At 39.4% G+C, this 22,563-nt stretch overlaps 2 protein-coding genes across 2 annotated transcripts in view; both read right to left on the minus strand.

Moving 5' to 3' along the window:
- The window catches only part of atp6v1ba (ATPase, H+ transporting, lysosomal, V1 subunit B, member a), a 45,464-nt gene extending 45,107 nt beyond the window's left edge, over positions 1-357 (minus strand). The window contains exon 1 of the mRNA XM_062430350.1: positions 166-357. Coding sequence (XP_062286334.1) covers positions 166-271 — 106 coding nt within the window. The 5' untranslated portion in view covers positions 272-357. The remainder of the gene's footprint in view (positions 1-165) is intronic.
- Positions 358-15,984: 15,627 nt separating this feature from the next.
- Positions 15,985-22,098, minus strand: vax1 (ventral anterior homeobox 1). The gene is made up of 3 exons (XM_062429976.1): positions 21,885-22,098; positions 20,102-20,289; positions 15,985-16,539 (listed from the first exon to the last, which is right to left on the minus strand). Exons 1-3 carry the CDS (start codon positions 22,096-22,098, stop codon positions 15,985-15,987), a joined length of 957 nt encoding a protein of 318 aa, XP_062285960.1.
- Positions 22,099-22,563: the final 465 nt, after the last annotated feature.

Genomic DNA, 22,563 nt, shown 5'->3' on the forward strand with positions numbered 1-22,563 from the left:
GTTACATTGAATACATTTTTATATTTTGCAGTCTTAATACAGAAGAGATTTACTAGCGTTAGAAATTGTGACTAGAATTACTACTATGATTCCCATGGCCTCGAATTCAGCACAGCAGCCTTGTTAGCAGCTCCATCCACCAGCCAGCTAATGTCAGTCACTTACTCAGCCTGGGTTGGGAGATATAATTCCTGGTCACAGCCTGGGTGTGTGTCCTCGCTGCTCCTGCCAGGCCGTTGTCCATCGCCCTGTTTGCCACCAGTGTTGCCATCGTCGGAGAAACCAAAAAACCTGAGCAAGCTAACGTTGGTCGATGTGCTGTGCTAGCTGGAGCTATACAACATGAATGACAGTGGATCAGCTGATCACATGACTTGAAGGAACCGGATGTTCCACAAGCAGGGGCGCGTGAGTGATGAGCAGAGGTGTGTGGGCATCATTTTTTGTTCATATACCTGTTTATTTATTATTCTATGTGTCTATTCAACAGCTAGATAGTTACATTTCAGACCCCGGGCAGGCAAATAAATAAATAATAATGATAATAAACTATGTATGTGTTTACCTTTCAAAACACAGTTGCAAATGTGTTTACAATAAAAAAACAAAGAGCTTTTATAATACATAAAGCGAAAACAATTCAAAAATCCATAAAGTTGGATGTTGCCAAAAAAATCACACAAAGAAGATGAACGTTCTATTCTAAAAAGCAACATGTAGCCAGAGTAGAGGAGCCACGATCAGTGAAATGTGATAATGTTTCCCAGTCCAGGTTAAAAGTTTTGGATGAGCTGGAGTCGAGAGAGAGAGAGAATTACAAATCAATAAATTATTTAAGGTACATGTGCTGCACCACAGTTACCTCTGTATATGCTCTTGTTTGCCTGATGACATTATCTGATGTTATCTAATGTTACCTGAGCATAATGAAGCAAACTCTGTCAGTGGGGGAGGAGCAAGATTATGTGTAATATTATACTTTAAACAGGAGTTTTCAGGGTAGACCAAATTATTAAAGGTCAAAAGGTTGTACTTTGTAATTATATGACTGATGATAACTCATGGGCTGTTGCTAAACCATGTGTATAAACTGAAAATTAGACTGCATTGTATCTTTAGAAAATTATGTATTTTTTGAAAGCAAAAGAAATGTAGAAGAACAGCAATGACTTTCTTAAAAACTTTCATACGTGATAGAATCAACATAGTTCATTCTTTAGTAATGTAGTCTTGTTTGTGAGGTGATGATCTAATTTTCCTCCCTTGAATAAGGGCAAGTCAACGACTTACTGTACAGGCACCGTTTTGGAAGGTATGCATCAATCTGATGAAAAAAATCTGTATGGGTGCCAATACTGAGCTAATTAACTGGATCAGGTGTCCGCCATGATATGACAAGGCTACATTAAAGTAGCCTAAAAATGTGTTTTGCTTCTTGTTCCATCAGTTGGATGTTTGAGCTTCACTGTACACAATGATGTGTTTGTAGAGTTTGAACCTAGATTGCAGTTTTCACATTAATTTGTTGACTGGAAGAGGTTTCATTGTGAACACCTTACATCTGAGCAGACATCTTGTGTCCAGCAGTTAAGCCTTTGAAAGAAAGAATACTTGCATATTCATAGATTCTGATTTTTTCACTGAAGGAGAAGATGTACACATAACCTACATAAATAATGATGAACAAAGTAGTATTGTTCAAAGCAGAGTATTTCCCCTATGTATTTGTTGCGGCATCAAACTTAAAATCTTCCGCTCCTGAGAGGGTGAACTTGCGACTGAAATCCAAAACAAAAGGAAGCCGCGAATCAAAAGTCACTTCAACTATTTATTAACATATATGATTACAAAACAAAAGAATAGGCGATCTGCCCTTCGCAGTCAAAAAACTGTGTCGCTTCCAGCACTCTCACCCATGTTAGCTGTCAGGTGATATCAATCACTTCTTAAATTACCTCCGCTCCGACCCCCAGTGGGACCGGCAAAGCACAAAAGAAGTAATATCCCAAATCAATCTAAATAAGTAAACAAAGTGTTTTTATATAATAATTGGTAACAATAAATATGAATAATAATATGAATTAATGTATATTTTGGCCCCAACAGTATTAAAAAAAATATCTGCATGGATCTGCATGTTTAATTCGCAATATTATTATAAAACTCTGTTTCTGCTATCAGTTACACATATTCACTAACATAACGGATGAACAGAATAGCTGTACAAAAATGACTCAATGACATACTGTAAGTTGCCAGTTTATGTTACAATTTAAGGCATGTGGACATTTTTCAAATCAAGTACATGACATAGCAGCTGATCAGAAGTGTAGATTCCAGTCAACAACTATCATAATAACCATGGCTGGAGCTACCGTATACGCAATCTGGGCAATTGCCCACTGGTCCTTGAGCAGAGGGGCCCTCAATGATGGGAGAAAAAAATGCATGCACCTTTTTTCTTTTCTTTTTTTTTTTTTTTTTTTTTCGGGCTCCACAGAAATATGACACAAGGCTTGACGCATTCTCTTGATGTTGATAATTACGATCACTGTCAGAAACCTAGTGTGCCCAAAACAAAATATGGAGTTACAAGGTTTCCACCTGAAAGCAGCGTTATAATAATTAGTATTATCAGAATCACAGAAAAATAAAAGTTAGAAAAAGGGTAACATGTGCTTCAGTGCCCCTGGGGGTACTAATGCAGCCTTGATAATAACTAACAAATACTACAAAACATGACAACCTGTCAAACCTACTGAATGAGCTTTACTTACAACACAATCATGCCATACTTCCTGCTTTATTTCTCTAAATTTGGTCTAGAGAACTTTTAATGTAAAATATCTGCAGGAAGTATCAAGTTTCACTGTTTGACATGACTCTGTTGTTGTATTGATGGAAATAATGGTGTAAAAAAAAGTACATCATTCTGAAGCACCAGCAAATTAAAACAGGAGCAGATCAGAACAGAAGGTTTCTTACTCAGATACAACAGAACATTTCAGATAAAGTTCTGTCTCTAACAAAAGCCCTATTTATAAAGTTCAAATTAGTGGAAATCTATTTAGTCATAAGATGTGAATTGTTTAGTGATTTATTGCTTGAAGTGCTGGATACCTCTGCAGAATCGAATGTATATGCGCTCTCAGTCTGTCCACTTCTGTCTCTAACACACACACATAGACACACACACACACACTGGCCAACACAATGTCCTGTTGAGTGAACTGTTGAGTGACAGGTAAAATGACATGATTGCACACATTTTCCCCTTTAAAAAACTCTTGGTTTGCTGTTTTCTCATTTTTAAAGCTCTGATCCATTCTCATTTGACGCAGCAGGTTCTGCACAATAGCTTGTAAGCGACTGTTTGAAGATGATTTTGAACCGTGCCCCCTGCACAACCAGCACACTGGCAGTCACACATCACATACAGACACGCACAGCTCTCTGATGGTGGAAAAGCACTACAGATTGAAGTGGTAAGCACTGCCATTGGTGAAGCTGACGACAGCCCCTAGAGAGCTCATCCAAACGTTTCAGGCCGCATGCAAAAAATAGCAAATTAATGCAAGTGAAGGGCTTCTGCCTACAGGAGCAGTGCCCTCATTTTAGAAATACCTGTTTTTTCCCCTGAGTCTTTTATGATGAGTTCAAAGGGATATGATTTCCCTCAAACTCCTCAGATGCACCCATTTAGGCAAATAGGTGTCATAATATTCATGCATTCATGGATGTTGTATCTCTGCTGCTGCTGCTGCTGTTGTTCAAGGGTTCATACAGTGACCAGATGTATAAAAATGTATGTTAAAGGGTTACTCCAGCAATTCAGTACTGTACTTACATAAAGTCTGGGAACTCATGTAAAAACTATTTTTAGAAACACTGTTCAAAAGCAGTAGAGGGTTGTCGTAACTTAAGGGTCAAGCTTCAGAAATACTGGATCCTATGCTTCCTATGATGTAACTTGATTGCGTCTCTCATTGGCAGTTCAGGAAATAGTGTGTTCAGATCCTGTTTCATCCTGTTGCAGACCAACAGTTGCCTTTTTTTACAGTATTCATGATGTTTGCCTAACACCTTGTTTGTCTGGAGACTGGTTAGTTAAAATAGAGCAATGTCTGTGAGAACCATATGTTTGTCAGGACTCTTTACATGTAGGCTATTTCATTGTACATGTACAATGACATGTCAACATGTCTACTCTTTGATAATCTTATCTTTTTTTAGTGACAGTGATGGACCCTTTTCACAAACAACATTTTTACAAAGAACAACACATCTAATTGGATTGCAGCCATGATTAATGTTGTTAATGCCTGTTCACACTATGTCAGTATGGGAACGATTGGAAAGATTCCCATGGTAAAGTCCTAGTATACACAGGATCCACAGCCACCACAAGGCCTTTTCAGCAGCCTCTAGAATGTACTTTGTGGCTTTTCTGCACTGCAGTTCTTTTACTCCAAGGAGTTAAAAGTTTTCTGTAATGAATGGCCAGCAAAGCCCTGGCACCCAACTTCGGCTGGCTCACTGGGCTCTCTAGCCATGGGTCCAGCACTCTGAGACAAGATCTGTGTATTTCGCCCTTTTGCGCTCGCTCTCTTCTTCAATCCCGTCTTCACAAGGAACAGCAAGTTCCACAACTGAGGACTACTTGCTTTGTAGACTCTGATGTTAACACCATGTCTGGGTGGAGTAAAGTGGTTGCAATGTTTTCTGCGAACTCAGAGGTGCCAGTCCTGTGCGGTAGAAAGAAATCCTCCTGAGGAGCTAGGCTGATGTTGTGCCTTTTCTTTAGCTCTAATGAAGGTGATGGATTGTTTGGGGGCTCGCTGATTCTTGCTGTTTTGATTCACTTTGTTGATTGTGTCTGCCAAAGACCTTCGGACTTGATCATGGCACCAGTGACTGATTTTTCTGTCTCCAATGGAATTTGGGTTTTTGGGTTTGGAATTTTGGCCACTCTTCCCTTCTTCAGGACCAGATATCTGGACTTGGCTGGTTTAAAGCTCATCCTTGCATATGAATGAGCCATCTGCACCCATGAATGGATGATGCCATCACGGTTAGGTTGTCCAGGAATGCTGTCATAGAGGGCTGCTCAATACCCGATGTAGACACGGGGCTTCTACATTCCACCTCAGCTGATTTGACAATCATGTTGATGGCCAATGAGAAGAATGACACCAAGATTGTGTAGTCAGTGATTATACCTTTCTCCAGCCTTTGCCAGTTGGATGTCATTGCCCCTTAGGAGATTCTCAACCTGAAATTTCTGTTATAGTCTAGAATGAGATTTCGGGTCATCTCTGGAACAGTGCTATTTCAACGAGCTTGAGTGGAATAAATCCATAGGCGTTAGTTAGGTCTACCAGAGTGCTGCAAAGTCTCCTCTGCTTTCTCTTGCCTCCTGGATCAGCTGGGTCACCACTCCAGTGTGCCATAAGAAGCTATAATTGCTATTTTTATAATAACAATGTGTGTGTATTCTGTGTGTAGTGTAAGAGGCATAGCGTTGTGATGAACCTATAAAGAATTATCAGCAAATCTGCAGCTCTCCTCAGAGCTTTATAGCGAGTTTCAGCTCTTTGTTTAACTGTCCGATATTGGACTTTTATTCACCAGGTGGACAGAAACATTACTCTAAGTGAATGATAATGTTGCTCTGTAAATGCTGGATGTAGAAATAAGCAACTGTTTGCTGACAAATTAAACACATCAACTTAAAAGATGGTGATTTGTCAGTGTTGTGTTCACTACTTGTTTCTGGCACCCCCAAGTGGCCAAAAAAGTCAGTTAATGTAGATTTGTTGACTTGTGGTTTTGTGCATTCTTGCTTAATCACTCTCAGCCTGTAGTCTTTAAATTAGGGTGACATCACACACAGAAAAAAAGGCATTTCTAGTTATAACCCTAACCCTAACCCTAATAATTTAAAAATGAATAATACAAAGAGTAATAGTTTACCTTGTTTTTCTGTTGCCTGCCATTACTTTAAGGGACTTTTCTTGTAAAATGGTGGTCTTTTTGGGCCATGGGTATTTTTTTTTGTTGCAGAGCTGTGGTTGGCTGCATCGCATACATCTCAATTTGTACATCTGAGGTTGTGCTATATAGCACTGTTGCATTACTATGTCGGCACAGTTGAATTGCACATATTTATACCGATATTAAAAGTAGAAATGTTTGGGTTGTTCACAGTTGAATGTATTCTGTAGAATGATGAAGGTAGTATCTGTGAATGTGGTATTCAGGCTCAGAACATTTTTATAAAATTGCTTATGACACAGGCTTTGAGAAAACATTGAAGCAGTCTGACCTCCACAGTGTAGATATGAAAGTGTTGCTGTAGCAATCTATGGTTTAAAAGAAGAAGAAGAAAAACACAATTTAATAAAAAGAATCTGCAGGGAATATATAAGAAAGTATCCAACTAGCAAGAGAGTGATGCAGTGGGAGCAGAGGATAAGGGTTAGGGTTAAAAAATACTGGGCAGGTGATTGGATGAACCATCTGTCTATCACCATCTATCACTGGTTAACTTCTTTCTGCCGTCACATCTAAACCACGCCCCGAGCTTCCAGTAGTTCCTCATACGATGATGTTTGAACCACTGATGATTAGGCCACATGGTGGATGGATTCTTGCATGATCTCATGAATCCAGCTGCCTTGCAAGGTAAATGGCAGACCATCTATCCCGTGAAGGCATCTGCACAACCTTTAGTGGTCCCTGTCATGATGTGATCACTATTTCAGCATGTTACAGGTTCTACAGGATGTTCTGGACACATTTCTTGGCAACAATGAAATCCTTTATATACATTACCATGCTGTATGTGCCACTATAGTGATGACAGCCTGTTTACAGAAAATGTGTAGTTTTTAGTTATTTTTCCATATTTACAAGTGTAACTTTATGAATCCTAATTATACCATGAGTTTTGAAATTGTGATTGCTATTTGCTTTTGGGTATGGAGCCAACGTATATGTATTATATGTTTTACACTGTAAAAATCAACTTGCCAGTGCTGTCTGGTGGATGAAATACATAATGGTGACACTGTCTAAATTAGATCAATTGTCTTTGTCAATAATAACTACTTGGATAAGGTTACGGTACAATCATTTTCATGGCTAAAAAAACTGTTTATTCTCAGTAGCAAACAGGAAGTGATGTTAAAGTCTGATATTTTGTTGACCTACCTCTTCCCTCCAACATCCTCAATGTGTGGACTTCGTGGCTCTATAATAATGTAACTCCTTTACTCCCAATTGACAAGAGTCATAATTATGGTCGCTAAAGGGCTTTTTTACCTGAACTTATGTCAGTTTGGGGTATTTGCTAAAATGGCAAATTTTTCTTAAGAGGTCTGTTGATCTGTGGGCAAACTGGTGTTGGTCTAGATCAGCTGGGACAGTGTTTTTGATGTGGCTGAAGTGTCTTGGGAGCAGACGTGTTCACCTCGTCTATCCATAGTTTGTAGTTATGCTTTATAGACCTTATACCTCTCTTAAGGTTCACTCAGGTGGTCCTGTAGGCTGAGGTGTCTCCTGATTTAAAAGCCTTTGTACTTCTCTGTGTAGCGATATTCAGTCTGAGTTCATTCATTTTATTAGCGAGTGATCTTGCATTCACAAATAAAAACACTAATGGCGCTTTTCCACTACACAGTTCCAGCACGACTCGCCTCGACTCGCCTCAACTCTTTTTGCGTTTCCACTAGGGAAAGTACCTGGTACTTTTTTAGTACCTGCTCTGGTGAGGTTCCAAGCGAGCCAAGCCGGTACTAAAATGTGACGTTGACACACTGCTGGCCGCTGATTGGTCAGAAGAGTTGTCGCTGGAAGAGTCATGAGCCGTCCCACACAAGAATCAAACCCGGCATTTTTAAATACCGGCAACAGCGTTATAACCATAGTTACAACCATAGTTACAACGGCATACATACGGCTCAATGTTCTTGCTTTGTGTGTGACAGAAAGCCTCAAACAGCAGCAAGTACACCACTGCCTCCATGTCCTCCATTATTTATGTGTTTTGTGTCGCGTATAAAACGAAGTCACGGCAGTTTCGCGGAGCCGTGCTATGACGACCCCGCCCACGTTGAGTAGGTACTTTTTTGTAATGGAAAAGGTCTGTTCTGGAACCGTACCGAGGCGAGGCGAGCCGTGCTAGAACTGTGTAGTGGAAAAGTGCCATAAGTAGAGGGGTTTTGTATGGAGCGACTTATACCCAGGCTAGTGAACCAGGTTGTTTACCCTGCTTCTGTTTCCTCTCCCTGCCCCACCTGCATCACCTCTCCCCAGGGGTTAGGGTTAGGGTAAGGGATGGGGATCCACATTAGACCTTGTGTTCTGAGAATCTCCTGTGGTATTGTTTGTGTGCAGTCCACACTGATCTGTAAAAGTTTTTGGTGGCTTTAGTGAATGTTCGCCTTCGTTTCTTTGACTAACGAGATGATAGTAGTATGAATAAAGGAAGGAATCTCTGTCTGTGTGTCTGTATCTCTCAAACCGTTTATCCAATCAATTCCACACTTGGTAGGTGCATTCCTGGGGGGGAAAATGAGCGCAGTGTCAAATTTGGTGCAATTGGGAAACACAATACATTTAATATTAATAAACTTTGAATACACCAACGTTCAATGAGCAGGGGCAGGGTAGAGCTTCAGAGCTATGCTGACTGACTCCAGTATGTTAGGGAGGGAGAAGAGACAAAGTGTGAGAGAAGTCAGAGGAATGTGCTTTATAAAGAGAGAAAAGCAGACAGAGATTTTAATCAAGAACAGACACTCTGACCCTATGTCTAGACAGAAAGTGTGGCATTAGCAGGACTTGTATCAGATCAGCAGCAAGTGAGTATGCAGAATGCATTCAGGTACATGGTTGGGCATAGGTCACCCCTTGTTTTGGAAGTGCTTAGAGCCCAATATACCATAACTGTAGTTAAGTGCATAAAATAGAGCAAATACTTCCACAGACAGTTGAATGATCTAAGAGCCCAATATGATCGATCCGCTGTATTTTAGGATATTTTATTTTTTAAATTTAGCTCTTATTTGACTTTAAAGGTAGGGTATGTAATGTTGTTCAGAAGCACTTTTTGTTATACTGGGTGAAATGGTCCTTCTATTATCAGAGGTATCAATACATTATGTCTTTAGAAAAAGGAACGGAAAAAATCAGACCTCTGTGACAGCCACAGGACTGATAAAACTCCGACCAATCCATGCTCTTCACACCGAAAAGCAAAAACCAATCAGGTGCCTTCATGTCTAGATCTGCATCCGCCCCCCTCTCTCCCTGCCTACTTCGCGCGTGCAGACTTCACCTGTCGCTGTTGCCGGAAAAAAACAGCGCACTTCTCTGCAGAACTACAGAGTTGGTGGGGGCGTGGCTTGGACGGACTCACTGACGGGAGGGGGAGCATCGGGCTGGAACTTAAAGGAGGCAGGAGGAGGTGATATTTTCAAATCTTGCTAGCTCTCTTGCTAGCTTTACAACACTACATACCCTAGCTTTAAATGAAAAAAGAACATATATTTACTATAAGAGTAGTCATTAGTTTTTCTTTCATGTTGTTAGTGTATATACTCATTTATACCTCACATCAACTGTATTGTTCCATGTGTTGAAGCTGGAGGTCAAGCAATCGGCTCCATTCAGAACTATTTAGTAACAAGAGAAAGCAGCAGTCTGAGGAGCACAAAGCTGCAAAATCTGTGCACACTGTCATTTTGAAAGCTTCACGATGGAGCACTTAGCTTTCTAAGTTTAGCTTGCTAAATGCTCCCTCATGTTAGTCTCTAATGGCGCTTTTCCACTACACAGTTCCAGCACGACTCGCCTCGACTCGCCTCGCCTCGCCTCGGTTCTTTTTGCGTTTCCACTAGGGATAGTACCTGGTACCTGATACTTTTTTAGTACCTGCTCTGGTGAGGTTCCAAGCGAGCCAAGCCGGTACTAAAATGTGACGTCGACACACTGCTGGCCGCTGATTGGTAGTTGTCGCTGGAAGTGTCATGAGCCGTCCCACACAAGAATCAAACCCGGAATTTTTAAATACCGGCAGCAGCATTACAGCCATACGGCTCAATTTTCTTGCTTTGTGTGTGACAGAAAGCCTCATACAGCAGAAAGTACACCACTGCCTTCATGTCCTCCATTGTTTATGTGTTTGTGTCGCGTATAAAACGAAGTCACGGCGGTTTTGCGGAGCCGTGCTATGACGACCCCGCCCACGTTGAGTAGGTACTTTTTTGTAATGGAAAAGGTCTGTTCTGGAACCGTGGCGAGCCGAGGTGAGGCGAGTCGTGCTGGAACTGTGTAGTGGAAAAGCACCATAACTTTGTCTGTTGTTTGGTGCTGGGAGTTTGTTTGTTTGTTTGTTTGTGGGTTTTTTAACTAAAAAACTGCTGTCTGCTGCTGAAACAAGGTTGATGAGAGCGGTTGGACTCAACCAAAACAGTAAAGTTGTAGACCAAAACAAGCTAAAGCGAAAGCAATCTAAAAGAAGTTTGAAAGCTCCATGAAGCTCAGTCATCATTTTCTGAGGTTTCACCAACTAAAGTGGTGTCTGTCATGTTAAATTCATTCACAATATTTATAAATGAATTAGGTGAGAAAAAATACAATACATTTGTACGCAGACAACGCTGTTCTCTATACGGCAGTGCCCTCTGTGGCCCAGCTAGTTCAAAACTTGCATTTTGATGTCTATCCTGTACGGCAAATTTGAAGTGAGTATTGCTACTCTCAATGCGACATCAACTGTAAGAGAATCCCTTTATAAATATCTTGGTTTCTGGCTTGATGAAAGGCTGTACTTCAAAAAACATATTAATGAACAAAGTCCTTAAAAGAAAATTAGTTGTGTTTATAGAAATAAGGCAGGTGTCACCCAGAATTGAAGAAAGTAAATTGTTCAGTCAATCTTTTCATGTTATGGACTATAGTGATGTAATTGATATGCACTCTCCTGCCTTGACTCTTAAACCTCTGGATATAGTCTATCATTCTGCTGGAGTTGGCTTCAGAACACATGGTTATATACTATATGAGAAAGTTAGATGGCACTGCTTCCTATTTATTCACAAAGCACTTATTGGAAGACTTCTTGAGTTATCTCTCATGTCTTTTTAACTACAGATCATTGTCACACTGCACTAGGTCCCTAGACTATTTGCTCCTTGAAAATCACAAGCTAATCCCTTTTAATCAAGTTAAATCTCCTTTTACTGACATAGAGCAGTGAATTCATGTGCTTTCTTTGAATTGATGTTATACAGACACACATACACGCATGCACACACACACACACACACACACACACACACACACACGTATTTAGTAATGTGATGACATATGTTACGTAAATAATCAAATAGAATAGGAACAGAGATAAATAATATTAGCTTTACTCATCTTGTCAGGTGACCTGAGTCTCCGTCTCATCCATTATAATCATGGAATATACAAGTTTCGACACTTGATTCTACCCTTCTGTTGTTGCTAAAATAAGTGAGATTATCTTATATAAGTAAGATAAATGATAAATGACAGCAACTGTTGCCTAAAGTAATTTGTACATACAATTAATTAATGTATGGTTGGGTGGGATATTACAGTATTTTAACCATGGCCATTTTAAATTATGTCAGATCAGAAAAGTGTCATTTCAGTAAGTCTTGCAACAGTTTTGGGAGTCTCTGATATTTGACATTTTCCTGCTGATAGTGGCGTCAAAAAGGATTTCTGTTGACCCCATCAGTCTGTGTGAATAGTCCTGTAGTGGAAGAGAGGATTCTAACTTGTGGAGCTCAGAGAACAAATGCAGCCATCGATAGCATTATTAAAACTGTTAAAAAATTAAATATCTTGTTATTCTAAACTGCAAACTTTGTGTCAGTACAGTAGCAAGGGTGCCGCACTTGCAATTAAACATCGTAGGATTTCATCACATTTAGAAATTACCGCTGTTTAATGGCTTTATGCTAAGTGTTTTACAGAATACACAAGTGGAGCCGTCGCTTTTGAGGGGTTTCCGCACCCCTCAATCCTTTGATTACTTAATGGGATTAATTATTCTACGAGGAAGCAGAGTGACTAAGCTGTGCAGGATTTTCACAGGCCCGGGATGCCTAGAGGGGAATCCTGTAGATTTGTTGCACTGTGGAGCTTAAAAGTCGCTGGATCAGTGTGCAAGAAGAAGGTCGCTTCTTTACCAAGACTTGTTAGGATGTTAATCCGCAGATCCACTGTATGGCGAGAAAAGGACAAGGCCAAAAAAACAGATACTAAAAACAAGACAGGATGTAGCCTTTCTTTCACCTCCTAAGACCTGAGCTTAAAGAGCGGATCATGTGATGGGAGAAAATGTGTTGGTGGTCTGCAACTATGACAGCCCTGCGCGTGCATACACACACAGACATACACACACTACACACACACACACACACACACACACACCCCAAACCCCCCACTTACAAAAACCTCCCCAACCTTCCTTCTAATTGGACTTAGGGTGAAGAGAGAGAATGGGTGGGGGTGAGTGTTGGGGGGGGAGAGAGGGGGTAGGAGGTGTAAATGTGACCTTTTTTTTTTTTCTCTCCCTCCAGGGAGATTCCCAAGACACAGTGGGGAGGATTGGTTTCTTTGGCTCTACTCACAAAAGAGCCTCAGTTTTTCTCTGTTACTGGACAGTCTTCACATTTCTACTGTGATTACTCTGACTGAAGCAAAAACCAGACTCAAAACAAAACAGGAAACCGTGTGGGGATAAAAGTACTTTCAGAGTGTACATATAGTGTGTGTATATTGAATTATCAGATTATTATTTGGATGCATCAATAAATGAAATATGTGACGTAACATTTTAACAGCAGGTGGAGCTTATTTGAACTACTTCGTATTCTGTTGATTAGTTTTCTTTAACAATGTATCATGTTTTATAAATTGCTCATATGTGTCACATGTAAAATCTTAATCTGCAAAGTAGTAGAATATACAATATTTTAATGTGTCTGGGCCAGGACTATTTTTTTCATAATTTAAATGACTAAATGAATTACTTTACTAGATATTCATAGTTGCTTTTCTTTTTTTTTTAAAACTAATTAAGGTGTATCTTTTCATGATCCAGGAGAGGTGTTGCGTTCCTCTCTGCACACTCCGACCACAACGCGTCTTGACAGTTCAGTGTGGATCATCCTGCCGCAGCCTCTCAGCTACGTCCCAGTAAGTGCACAGACGAAGTGAGCGTAGTAAACCGGTGCTCCCGTGTCCGAGGGGCATTGATTTTCAGAAGTGAAAAAAAATACAGATATGTGAACTCTGAGCGTGAAAAGCTCATTCTTGGGTGTTGAAGTCACTTTGCTGGTGCTGATAACCAAATGTCTCATGAGCTTCATTATCAGATAAACTGACGATGAGTTAGGTTGTGTAATGTTTTTGATACGTTTCCTTTCCTTTATGTTCTCATGTGTGAGGCTGAAAATGTACATCACATTCATGTTATTTTAATGTATAAAGTAGAGAAAAGAAAGCTCTAGAACAGATAGAGGATGAAAGTTTAGGGGGTTTTTTTGGTCTTTTTTTGTTAAAAGTGGTTATCAGGCTTTCAATAATACTGGTTGCCCAACATAAAAATGAGAAATTCTCTGGAAAAATCTGTATTATTGCTGCACTAACCTGACTTATTACATTCAGTTTCATTTAGAGAGAGTTCTTACCAATAGCTCATGTTTTTACTGTCTTATCTAAGTAAGTAGGTAAGGTATCTGTAAATGCAAAATACAGTTTCAATATTTTTTCAACCTAAAAACAGGTGGGATTTACATTCTTTTTTAGAATCTACCCTTAAAGGCAAAACACAGGGTAAAATAAGCGTACAAAGTTTTGCCATTATTGTTTGTGCACAGATGAGCGTATCAGCATTTTAATAACTTCTCTCTTCTCTCATTGAGCTATGAATAGCTGGATAGTAAGAGGACACTCATTTAAACTGTACGAGTGGGAAAAAACAGCATTTTGTCCACTTACACTTAATAATGAGTGGAACCCACGTCCTCAGCTGTGTTCCATGTATTCTCCACTACTCACAAACTATATCAGGCCAATGTGAAAATCTAAAATCTCCGAGTCATGACTCTACTACTCCTGTTACTACCTTTAGAAAACATCCTATTCAATTTGTAAAGCTCTTATTAGTTTCACTTTCTTATTATTTGACTTCCCTTGTTAAAACACGAGTGATCATGTGAGCCGAAGCTTAAAAAAAAAAAAAAAAAACACCCACACACATCGAGCTGTAGTGTATAAGAGGTATAACAGTCATGAAATTTATCATAACTTGATTCATAGCAACATGTATGAAAGAAAAATGAAAAAAACACACTTGTCTTTGTCTGTAGCCATATACATAATATATATGCACATTTGTACCACACGTTTCACAAATTTCAAGATATTTCACAACAACAGCACCAAAGAGCTTTTTGATTGATTCCTCAACCCCGCTAATACATTCATTCATTCATTATTTTCCAGATATACTAATAATCTATTAATTACAGAAGTGAATAATTTACAATAAAATAACAATTTTAAAGGTACATTTCTCATTTTCCAGTACTTTTATACTACAATAATTTCATTCGGTCTCCACATGCATCGGTCTGCTTTGACGGCAGTGGATTTTGAAAGTTTTTCACACAGTAAGTAAAAGTTTATTATATTGTCTTCATGATTGGAAAAAAAAAAAACCTTTTTCCGTGTTCAACAAAGCAAGAAACTTACTATCGCTGAAAAGCTTTTCTTTAAGACCCCCCTCACCCCCCCACCCCCCGAACCACCACCGCTGTCGCTCTCTCTCTCTCTCTCTTCAGCAACTCATTCCAGTGTCTCCTGCACGGGATAGAAACTGTACACCGAAAACTCTGAGAACTCACAGTGGTATTAAAAAATCACAGACAATAAAAATTAAAAAAAAAATAAAAAAAAACAAATAAAGTCAGGTACTGCATCTTGAAGACGAAAAATGTCACAAAGTGAAGACTTTTATGTCGAAAAATGTTCCGATTCCTCACCAAAACCATTGAGTAAAACAACACTGAACAATAGAACCATCGTACTGTAGGACACACACCTTCTCTGGATTCTGTTTTTGGGCCGAACTGACAAACGGATACACGCAAAAAATCTTTTCGTACGCTGAATTTTTGCGATCTGCAAAGAGCAACTTCAAATGCAACAGGTTTCTTGCGCTGGCAGCAGACTTTAAGTGACCCCCCCCCCCCCCACCCCCACCCCCCCTCCTCAGATTCCATGTTAAGATACAGGCCTTACTTCTTTTAACAACGTCTCGTGTCCTCTGTGGAGCTCAACAAACTGTTGCACAAACTCTCTTTCTTTCTCTACTACTACTCACTGCAGTGACATGCATCTACCCAACACAATCCAATAATAAAACACACTTGAGAAAGATACCATCACTTAACACTTTCTGTCACCGATCCAAGACTTCCCTGCTATACACTATGTACCGCTTTCCTTTTAGCAGTGGAGCTTTAATAGTGTGAAGCAGCCATATCCTCTTGGCTCCTCTGAATATTGTCATATTGGATAAATAGATAGGACTAAACTATTGTTCAACAGAAAACTGAAAGATCCAAAAGAAATCTCTCTTCAGAATGTGTCTCTCTGAACCTGCGTAACAAAATTCCTACGTGAACATCTTTGTGCAAAACCTTCCCACCGCGGCCCTGTTCTTAGTTTAGATGAGCTTGTGTCTGTCTTTGTTTTCTTCTTTGTACAAGGCGCCAGATGTGCAATTACATTACATGACCTGCTACAGAACATGACACAGACAGATGAAAGAGACTCGGCGAAACCAAACAAACACAGTAAAAGCCAAGAAAAACAACCAAAAAAACGTGTCCAGAGGAAAGAAGAATCCTTCTGTGTAAAAACAAAGCATCATTCCAGGATTTTCTTGTCCATGGATTCTTTGCCATTGGTCCGCGAGTAAGGCTCAAAAGCAGAGGAGCTCAGGTAGCGGGCGGAAAGTTCCTGCAGGTTTCCGGCCAGGGAGCCGGCCATGGACAGGGGGTTGGAGGACATGCGGGTGGCGACGCCGCTGAGTAAGGAGGGCATGGGGAAGCTGAAGAGGCCGTGAGCAGCAGGTGAGCTCTGCAGGCCCGCCACTGTCCCTGAGCTGGTGACGGCGGGTAGAGGAGGGCTGCCGCCCGCCGTGCCGTTGCTGCCTCCGCCGCTGCTGCTGCTGCTGCTGCTGCTACTGCTGCCGTTGCTGGCCATGGCCATGGAGGGAGGGCGTAGGGCCGAGCCCAACGCACCACCGCCGCAGTGGGGCAGGAGGCCCGGCAGGCCGGAGGGAGTCAGCAGCCGGCCCTGCTCCAGCAGTCTGAGCACGCTGCAGGTCGCTGCTGTTTCTGAAACCACTGAACGCAGCTCAGAATCCTTCCCCTGGTCCTTCTTCTGCTTAGTGCGCCGGTTCTGGAACCAAACTTTTACCTGGACATGCAGACAGATGACAAAAAAGAAGCTTTTAAGACACAGACTTCTTGTATTATTACAGGAAGTAACACATTGCCTGTATGGGATAGGTTACACAACCAAAATATTAATTCAAAACTCACTTTAAAAAAAAAACCTTTTCTATTGTTGTTATTGGTACAGCAGTAAAAAAAAAAAAACTTCCCTGCATTAATTCACATTCTTGGATACTTGCTGTAAAAAGGCCTGTGATCACAGCGCAGCATTAATCTGATAATCTCACTATTTGGAGATAATTGCACTATGAGCTATATTGTACAACAGTGTGTCTACACAGATTAAGTTGATTGCTTTTTCCCATCGCTTTTGTTCACAGTGTAGCGCCCGTCCATCTCCCATCACCCCACCTCCACATGCACTCACACACTACACTATACATTATGTGTATACTAAGCACTGCATGCACGCAGGGATACTCGTTAACTCAAACACACACACACACACACACACACACACACACACACACACACACACACACACACACACACACACACTGACTGCTGCAGTGCTTTTTTCAGTCAACATATATAAAACACTCCTCAGCTTAAAGCCACTCACACACACACACACACACACACACACACACACACACACACACACACACACACACACACACACACACACACACACACAGCACCAAAGATTCAAGCAGCAAATCGAGTTCAAAATATTAGCATTGTGATGTAATGTTGCAAAGATTTCAAACATAGAACAACTATCTGGAAAACAGAAAAAAAATAACAATTAACCACATTGCCAACGGTGTTAATAATTGTTGAGGTTAATTGTAAGGTTTAGAAAAAATCCACATATTTCTTAGATAAAGCATCTCAACATTTTCTTGTAAATTGAATATTTTTGAATAGGTGATGTTTTCATTAGAGAAAAACAACCAATATAATTATGCCACTTGAGGTTCTTGTGATAATAAATATATGATAATTAAATAAATGATTCATTGTTTGACTGGGAAAATAATTGACATATAAATCAATCATAAAAAAAACACATTGACATTAAGTTTTGTCAGCTTGTGGTGTAAATGTTCATTCTCACACACACACACACACACACATTCAAAATGGCTCCTGTTCACTGTGACTTTAATCACCTGTGCCAGTTTTAAATCAGCACGGTGGGATTCCCTGAGACGTTTTAAGCCCCTAGTATTCTGTACAACCGTAAATCACACATTAAATCCTAATTTGAAGATGGCATTTTAAAAAGAAAATCAAAGATGGCTGCCATAATTGCACAGGTCTGGGGGGGGGGGGACAGCATCTGATGGTTTTGCGTTTCTTGTTGTGCTTGAAAATGCAAAAAAATCTTAAATCTGGATGAAAGATTTCAAAATTTGAAGCTCCATTTGTTTCAGAAATGAGTTTTTAGATTGAATCAGCAGTATGAACAGAATATAAAATCACTCTATTCTCATAACTACAGATGGAATAAACAATGCAGCCGTAGTGATATCATTGATGAAAGTGTACGTTTATGTTCAATCAAGTCATTCATCCGGCTCAACAGATCCATTTAGTTTTTTTTTGACATATCTATTGTCCAGCTTCACAGTCTTTTTAATTGAATAAATGTCAAAACGGAAACAAATGCTGGCTTTTTCTAATCCACTGTTTAGCTCTTATATGAACCGTGTCTATAAATCTCCTGTAATCACACCTGATTGCTCTCCTATGCCACAAAATATACATGTACCAATCAGCATCAAGCTCCCAAGCTCAATAAGTTAACTGCTCCAATCACATTTGAATTTGAATTTTTTTTTTCCCTTCACTTCAGTAGGTGATTTAACTCTTCATCAGCTGTTAACGACCATTTCACGTCAAGCGAAAAGAAGCCCCCGCCGCTAAATCCAATACTTTTTATGTTTCCAGCTGAAAGATTGCTCAGTAGGAACATCTTGTTCATTTTTAGAGGTGACATTCTCAACGCAGAGAAGAAAAAAAAACAACAAGGTGAAGCTGCTAGCTCAAACAAAGATGATTAGGTGTGCTGGGAGTCCTTAATGTAACAACCTACGAGTGCCAACAGAACAAAATGTTAATTTCACTACGTTGTCATTAAAAGGTATTTCATCAGGAATGAGAGGCAGACACCGGAGGAAAAATCCTGAAGCCTTTGTGCTGCCTAAAATGGAGTGAAGATGTTTTTTTCTCTATTACCTCAATGCAAAAATATCATCTTTACACGATGAATTAAGTTTGGAATTTATAGGAAAAGAAAAGCAGCGACTGTGTTTTGTGTCAGATGACAAAAAGAAATAATAAAGCAAAAAATATGTCAAGTTAAAACAAATAAGAGGGTCAAATTGACATATTTCTTATTTTAACATTTTTTTTTAAATCTTTTGTGGAAAAAAAAGTTTGACCTCTCGCAGACCTCCACTCAAGATCAGCTCCCTTTAACAGGTCAGAGCAACCACACATTAGCACCAGAGACGAAAGCAATGGCACCGTTTGCCGTTTTGCACATGTAAAAAAAAAAAAAAAAAAAGAAAGGGGGAAGATAAATAGATGAAGATGAGGTTGCCTCGAGTCCAAATTATAAAGGGGTGACCGGGTGACTTGCTTTGGAATCTGGTGTCAAACACAGAGTGCAAATGCAGTTCACACATGGCGGACTCTGTGTGACCTACTGCTGACCCCCCCCACACACACACACACACACACACACAGAGAGATGAAGAGGAAGTACGCACTTTTTTTTTTTTTTTTTTTTCATGGTAACTTACATTTTAGCAGCTTTAGGCAATAACATCAAACAGCCCATAAGGTCTCTAACAATATATCTAATGTATTAAACAGGCCATCATTTACTTTAAAGGCACACATGCTCCATAATTAGAAGTGTTTCTGTGGCTAATACTTAAAGTCACAACCCATGATCCAAATGTAAACCAAAGGTCACACACACATTTAAATCCAGAGCACAGAGTCAGGTCTAACACGTCATTCAATACAAGTACAGTCTTATATTGCTGCTGTTGTTAAATGTTTGTTTACATCAGTATTGTTTCTAATACAGGTCTGTAGTTTCAATTAAATGATATATGTGAGTATGTGTGTGAGTGTGTGAGTGAGTGAGTGAGTGAGTGAGTGAGTGAGTGAGTGAGTGAGTGAGTGAGTGAGTGAGTGAGTGAGTGAGTGAGTGAGTGAGTGAGTGAGTGAGTGAGTGAGTGCCTTTAAAATCAACAAACAGCTTTTCTGACAAGGAATTATAATTAAATTAAGAATTTTAAAGGTAAAATCAGAAACCCATGTGGTCCTAATATTCCATAGCCTCAGTTTGAGGTTTAAAATAAATGGTAGTATTGGGATTAAAAAGGTAGGCACAAAAAGGAAATGAAATGAAATTCACACTATAGATTATATGATTGCTACAAAGACATCCACCATCCTCTGCACATATGTTTTTTTTTTTTGTTGTTTTTTTACAGTATTCTTGGAATAAATGAATGAATGTATAAAGGATGTAGAAAAGAACATTTATGATGCATACACACCTGAGTTTCAGACAGATTGAGCTGGCGGGCCAGTTCTGTTCGCTCCCTCCCAACAACATACTGGCACCTCTGAAACTCCATCTCTAACCGGTAGAGCTGCTCTGCGGTGAAGGAGGTGCGGGTTCGCTTGGGCCGGTCCAAATCCAAACCCTTCGGCAGGATAATCTCCCGAATCGAGCCTTTAGCATCTGCAACAATGGACACTTTGAATTCACTGAGCCAAAGGGCACCGATGAACAATTAGATAAAAGATACATGTGAAATATGAGTATTATTAGAGTAAGAAGGGTAGTACAGATAATGAGAATTCATAATAATAAATGAATGTTCTAAAATGTACCTTTATACCTAGTAAGGTTGAAGTTACACAATTTACTGTTTGTTTAAATAATGTATGACATCATTAAGCTTCAAATACACTATATTTTAAATAATTAAAGGATTAAATATTGAATACCATGAACATAAAACAACACAATTGTTTTCTCTGGTATGAATTAAATTGAGACATTTTTAGATAGTGTTCATTGTATATACAAAATGTTTAGAAATGTATACCCATGATAAGAAAAAAATGTGTGTATTAAATAAAAATGAATGGAATGTGTTCCATTCATATCTGTATGTTAACACAGAATTAGAACAATGTTTAAATCACTGCAGCTTTTTTTTCTTTCTCATGTGTATGTTGATATCTATAAACTGGATTTAAATGTACCATGATTGCAAATCACACAAAATAAGAGTAGTTTGAATGCTGCAATAAATTAACAATTATTTTTATTATTGACAAGACACACATATTAAATAATTGATTTTCAATAAAATATTTAAAACAGAACAGAATATACTTTATACATTTAAGTCAGGAAGGCTTATCTGTCTCATTATATCCTATGAAACTAATCCCATGTTTTCTATTCATTATAGTTATATATGGTTTATATTTATTTAATACACTCATGAAGAAAATGACATAAATGAGTGTGTGGGTACCTGACTTCCCAAAACCTTTTTGTCTATGTTTAAACAGATATAATTGTAAGATGTATCATGCTGAATGTGAAGTGGAGGACATACAATATAAACCCATAAAAGTGTTTGCATTCATTTAAATATAACCAAGGAAAATAACTCAATTGTTTCTATTTAATAACTCGTGCAAAACATTTGAAAATGCTTTGTCTCTAAAGGAGTTATTTTGTAGGTATGAAATTTGACTTTGAACATTTTACACTATTTACAAAAAGTCTAGTGACAACAATGAAAAAATCACAGTGGTCATGTGATAGTCAAGTATGGCCTAAAATAAAAAAAACATTTCTTTAAAAAAAATAATGACCTCTTTTACATGACAAATAGTAGTTATCTCTTTCTTATTTATTCTTTTTTTTTCTCTTTTCTTTGCCATAATCGTTAGCTAACAACTAACAAGGGGGCCTCTGTGTTGTAAATATAGGTTCCATAAATGTGAATTAAATAAAACACAATTATAACTGATATTCAGTTTAAGGTAACATTTTGCTATCAGCTTTAACTTTAAGGTTAAATGAAATCTTGTAATTAAGAAAAACTGATTGTGCTGATTTCTCCACTGCTGTCTATTATTAGAGATGGCTTCATTTTAAAACTTATTGTTAAAGACACTCTCATGTTCCTGATTGTAAAGCGGCTTCCAGGCAACGCTACAAGTCCAACAACAGTTTAGATTTCCTCAGACGGATGTGTATGATTACCAAAGAAAGACGTTACAAGTTCTTAGAAAAAAAGCCTTCAGATTTACCTCGAACTAGTATTCTCCGACAGTAGTCCGGGTCCCCCGTGCTCCCCCTGTTCTTCTCACAGTTGTCCACGGTCCCAGAGGGGGAAAAGGAGTCCTGCTGCTCCTTGAGGAAGCTTTTGGACAAGCTTCCTTGGGAGTCCTTGCCATCTTTCCCCTCCTTTAGTCCATTCTTCAACACCATCCCTTCCGTCTCTTGGTTGTACCTGACCTCCATGCTCAGTGTATCCTCTTGGAACCTGGGGCTTGTCCGCCTCTTTTTTTTTTTCTTTGTCAGGTGGAGAAAAAAAAAGGAGATTACGGAGAACGCGGAGCACCAGATTGTCTGGACAGTGTGGGGTTTTAGTTTCAAAACAGCACCTTTCAGCAGGGCAGAGTGAGCTATCTAATGTTAGGTGAAATACTTCCGTCGCCCGACCAAGGAGCCCTATTATCACTGACCAAACTCCCCTGCCCAATGATCATGGACTTCTCAGTGAAACTCGCCAGTAATTCAATGCCCCCCTTTCCTCATTACATAGACATCAGGCTGATAGATGATCTCCAAATAATCAGAGCCATGGATGCGCACTCGCTGTTTCAATTGATTACGGTAATTTTGCTGCCTCCACATTTGCGTAACCTCATGAATATACTAAATTGTTTGGGGAAATAGATCAGGTCTTTGATGGAGGGGTATGCT

Source organism: Scomber scombrus, chromosome 12 (assembly GCF_963691925.1).
Source record: "Scomber scombrus chromosome 12, fScoSco1.1, whole genome shotgun sequence".
In the NCBI taxonomy this organism is placed as follows: Eukaryota; Metazoa; Chordata; class Actinopteri; order Scombriformes; family Scombridae; genus Scomber; species Scomber scombrus.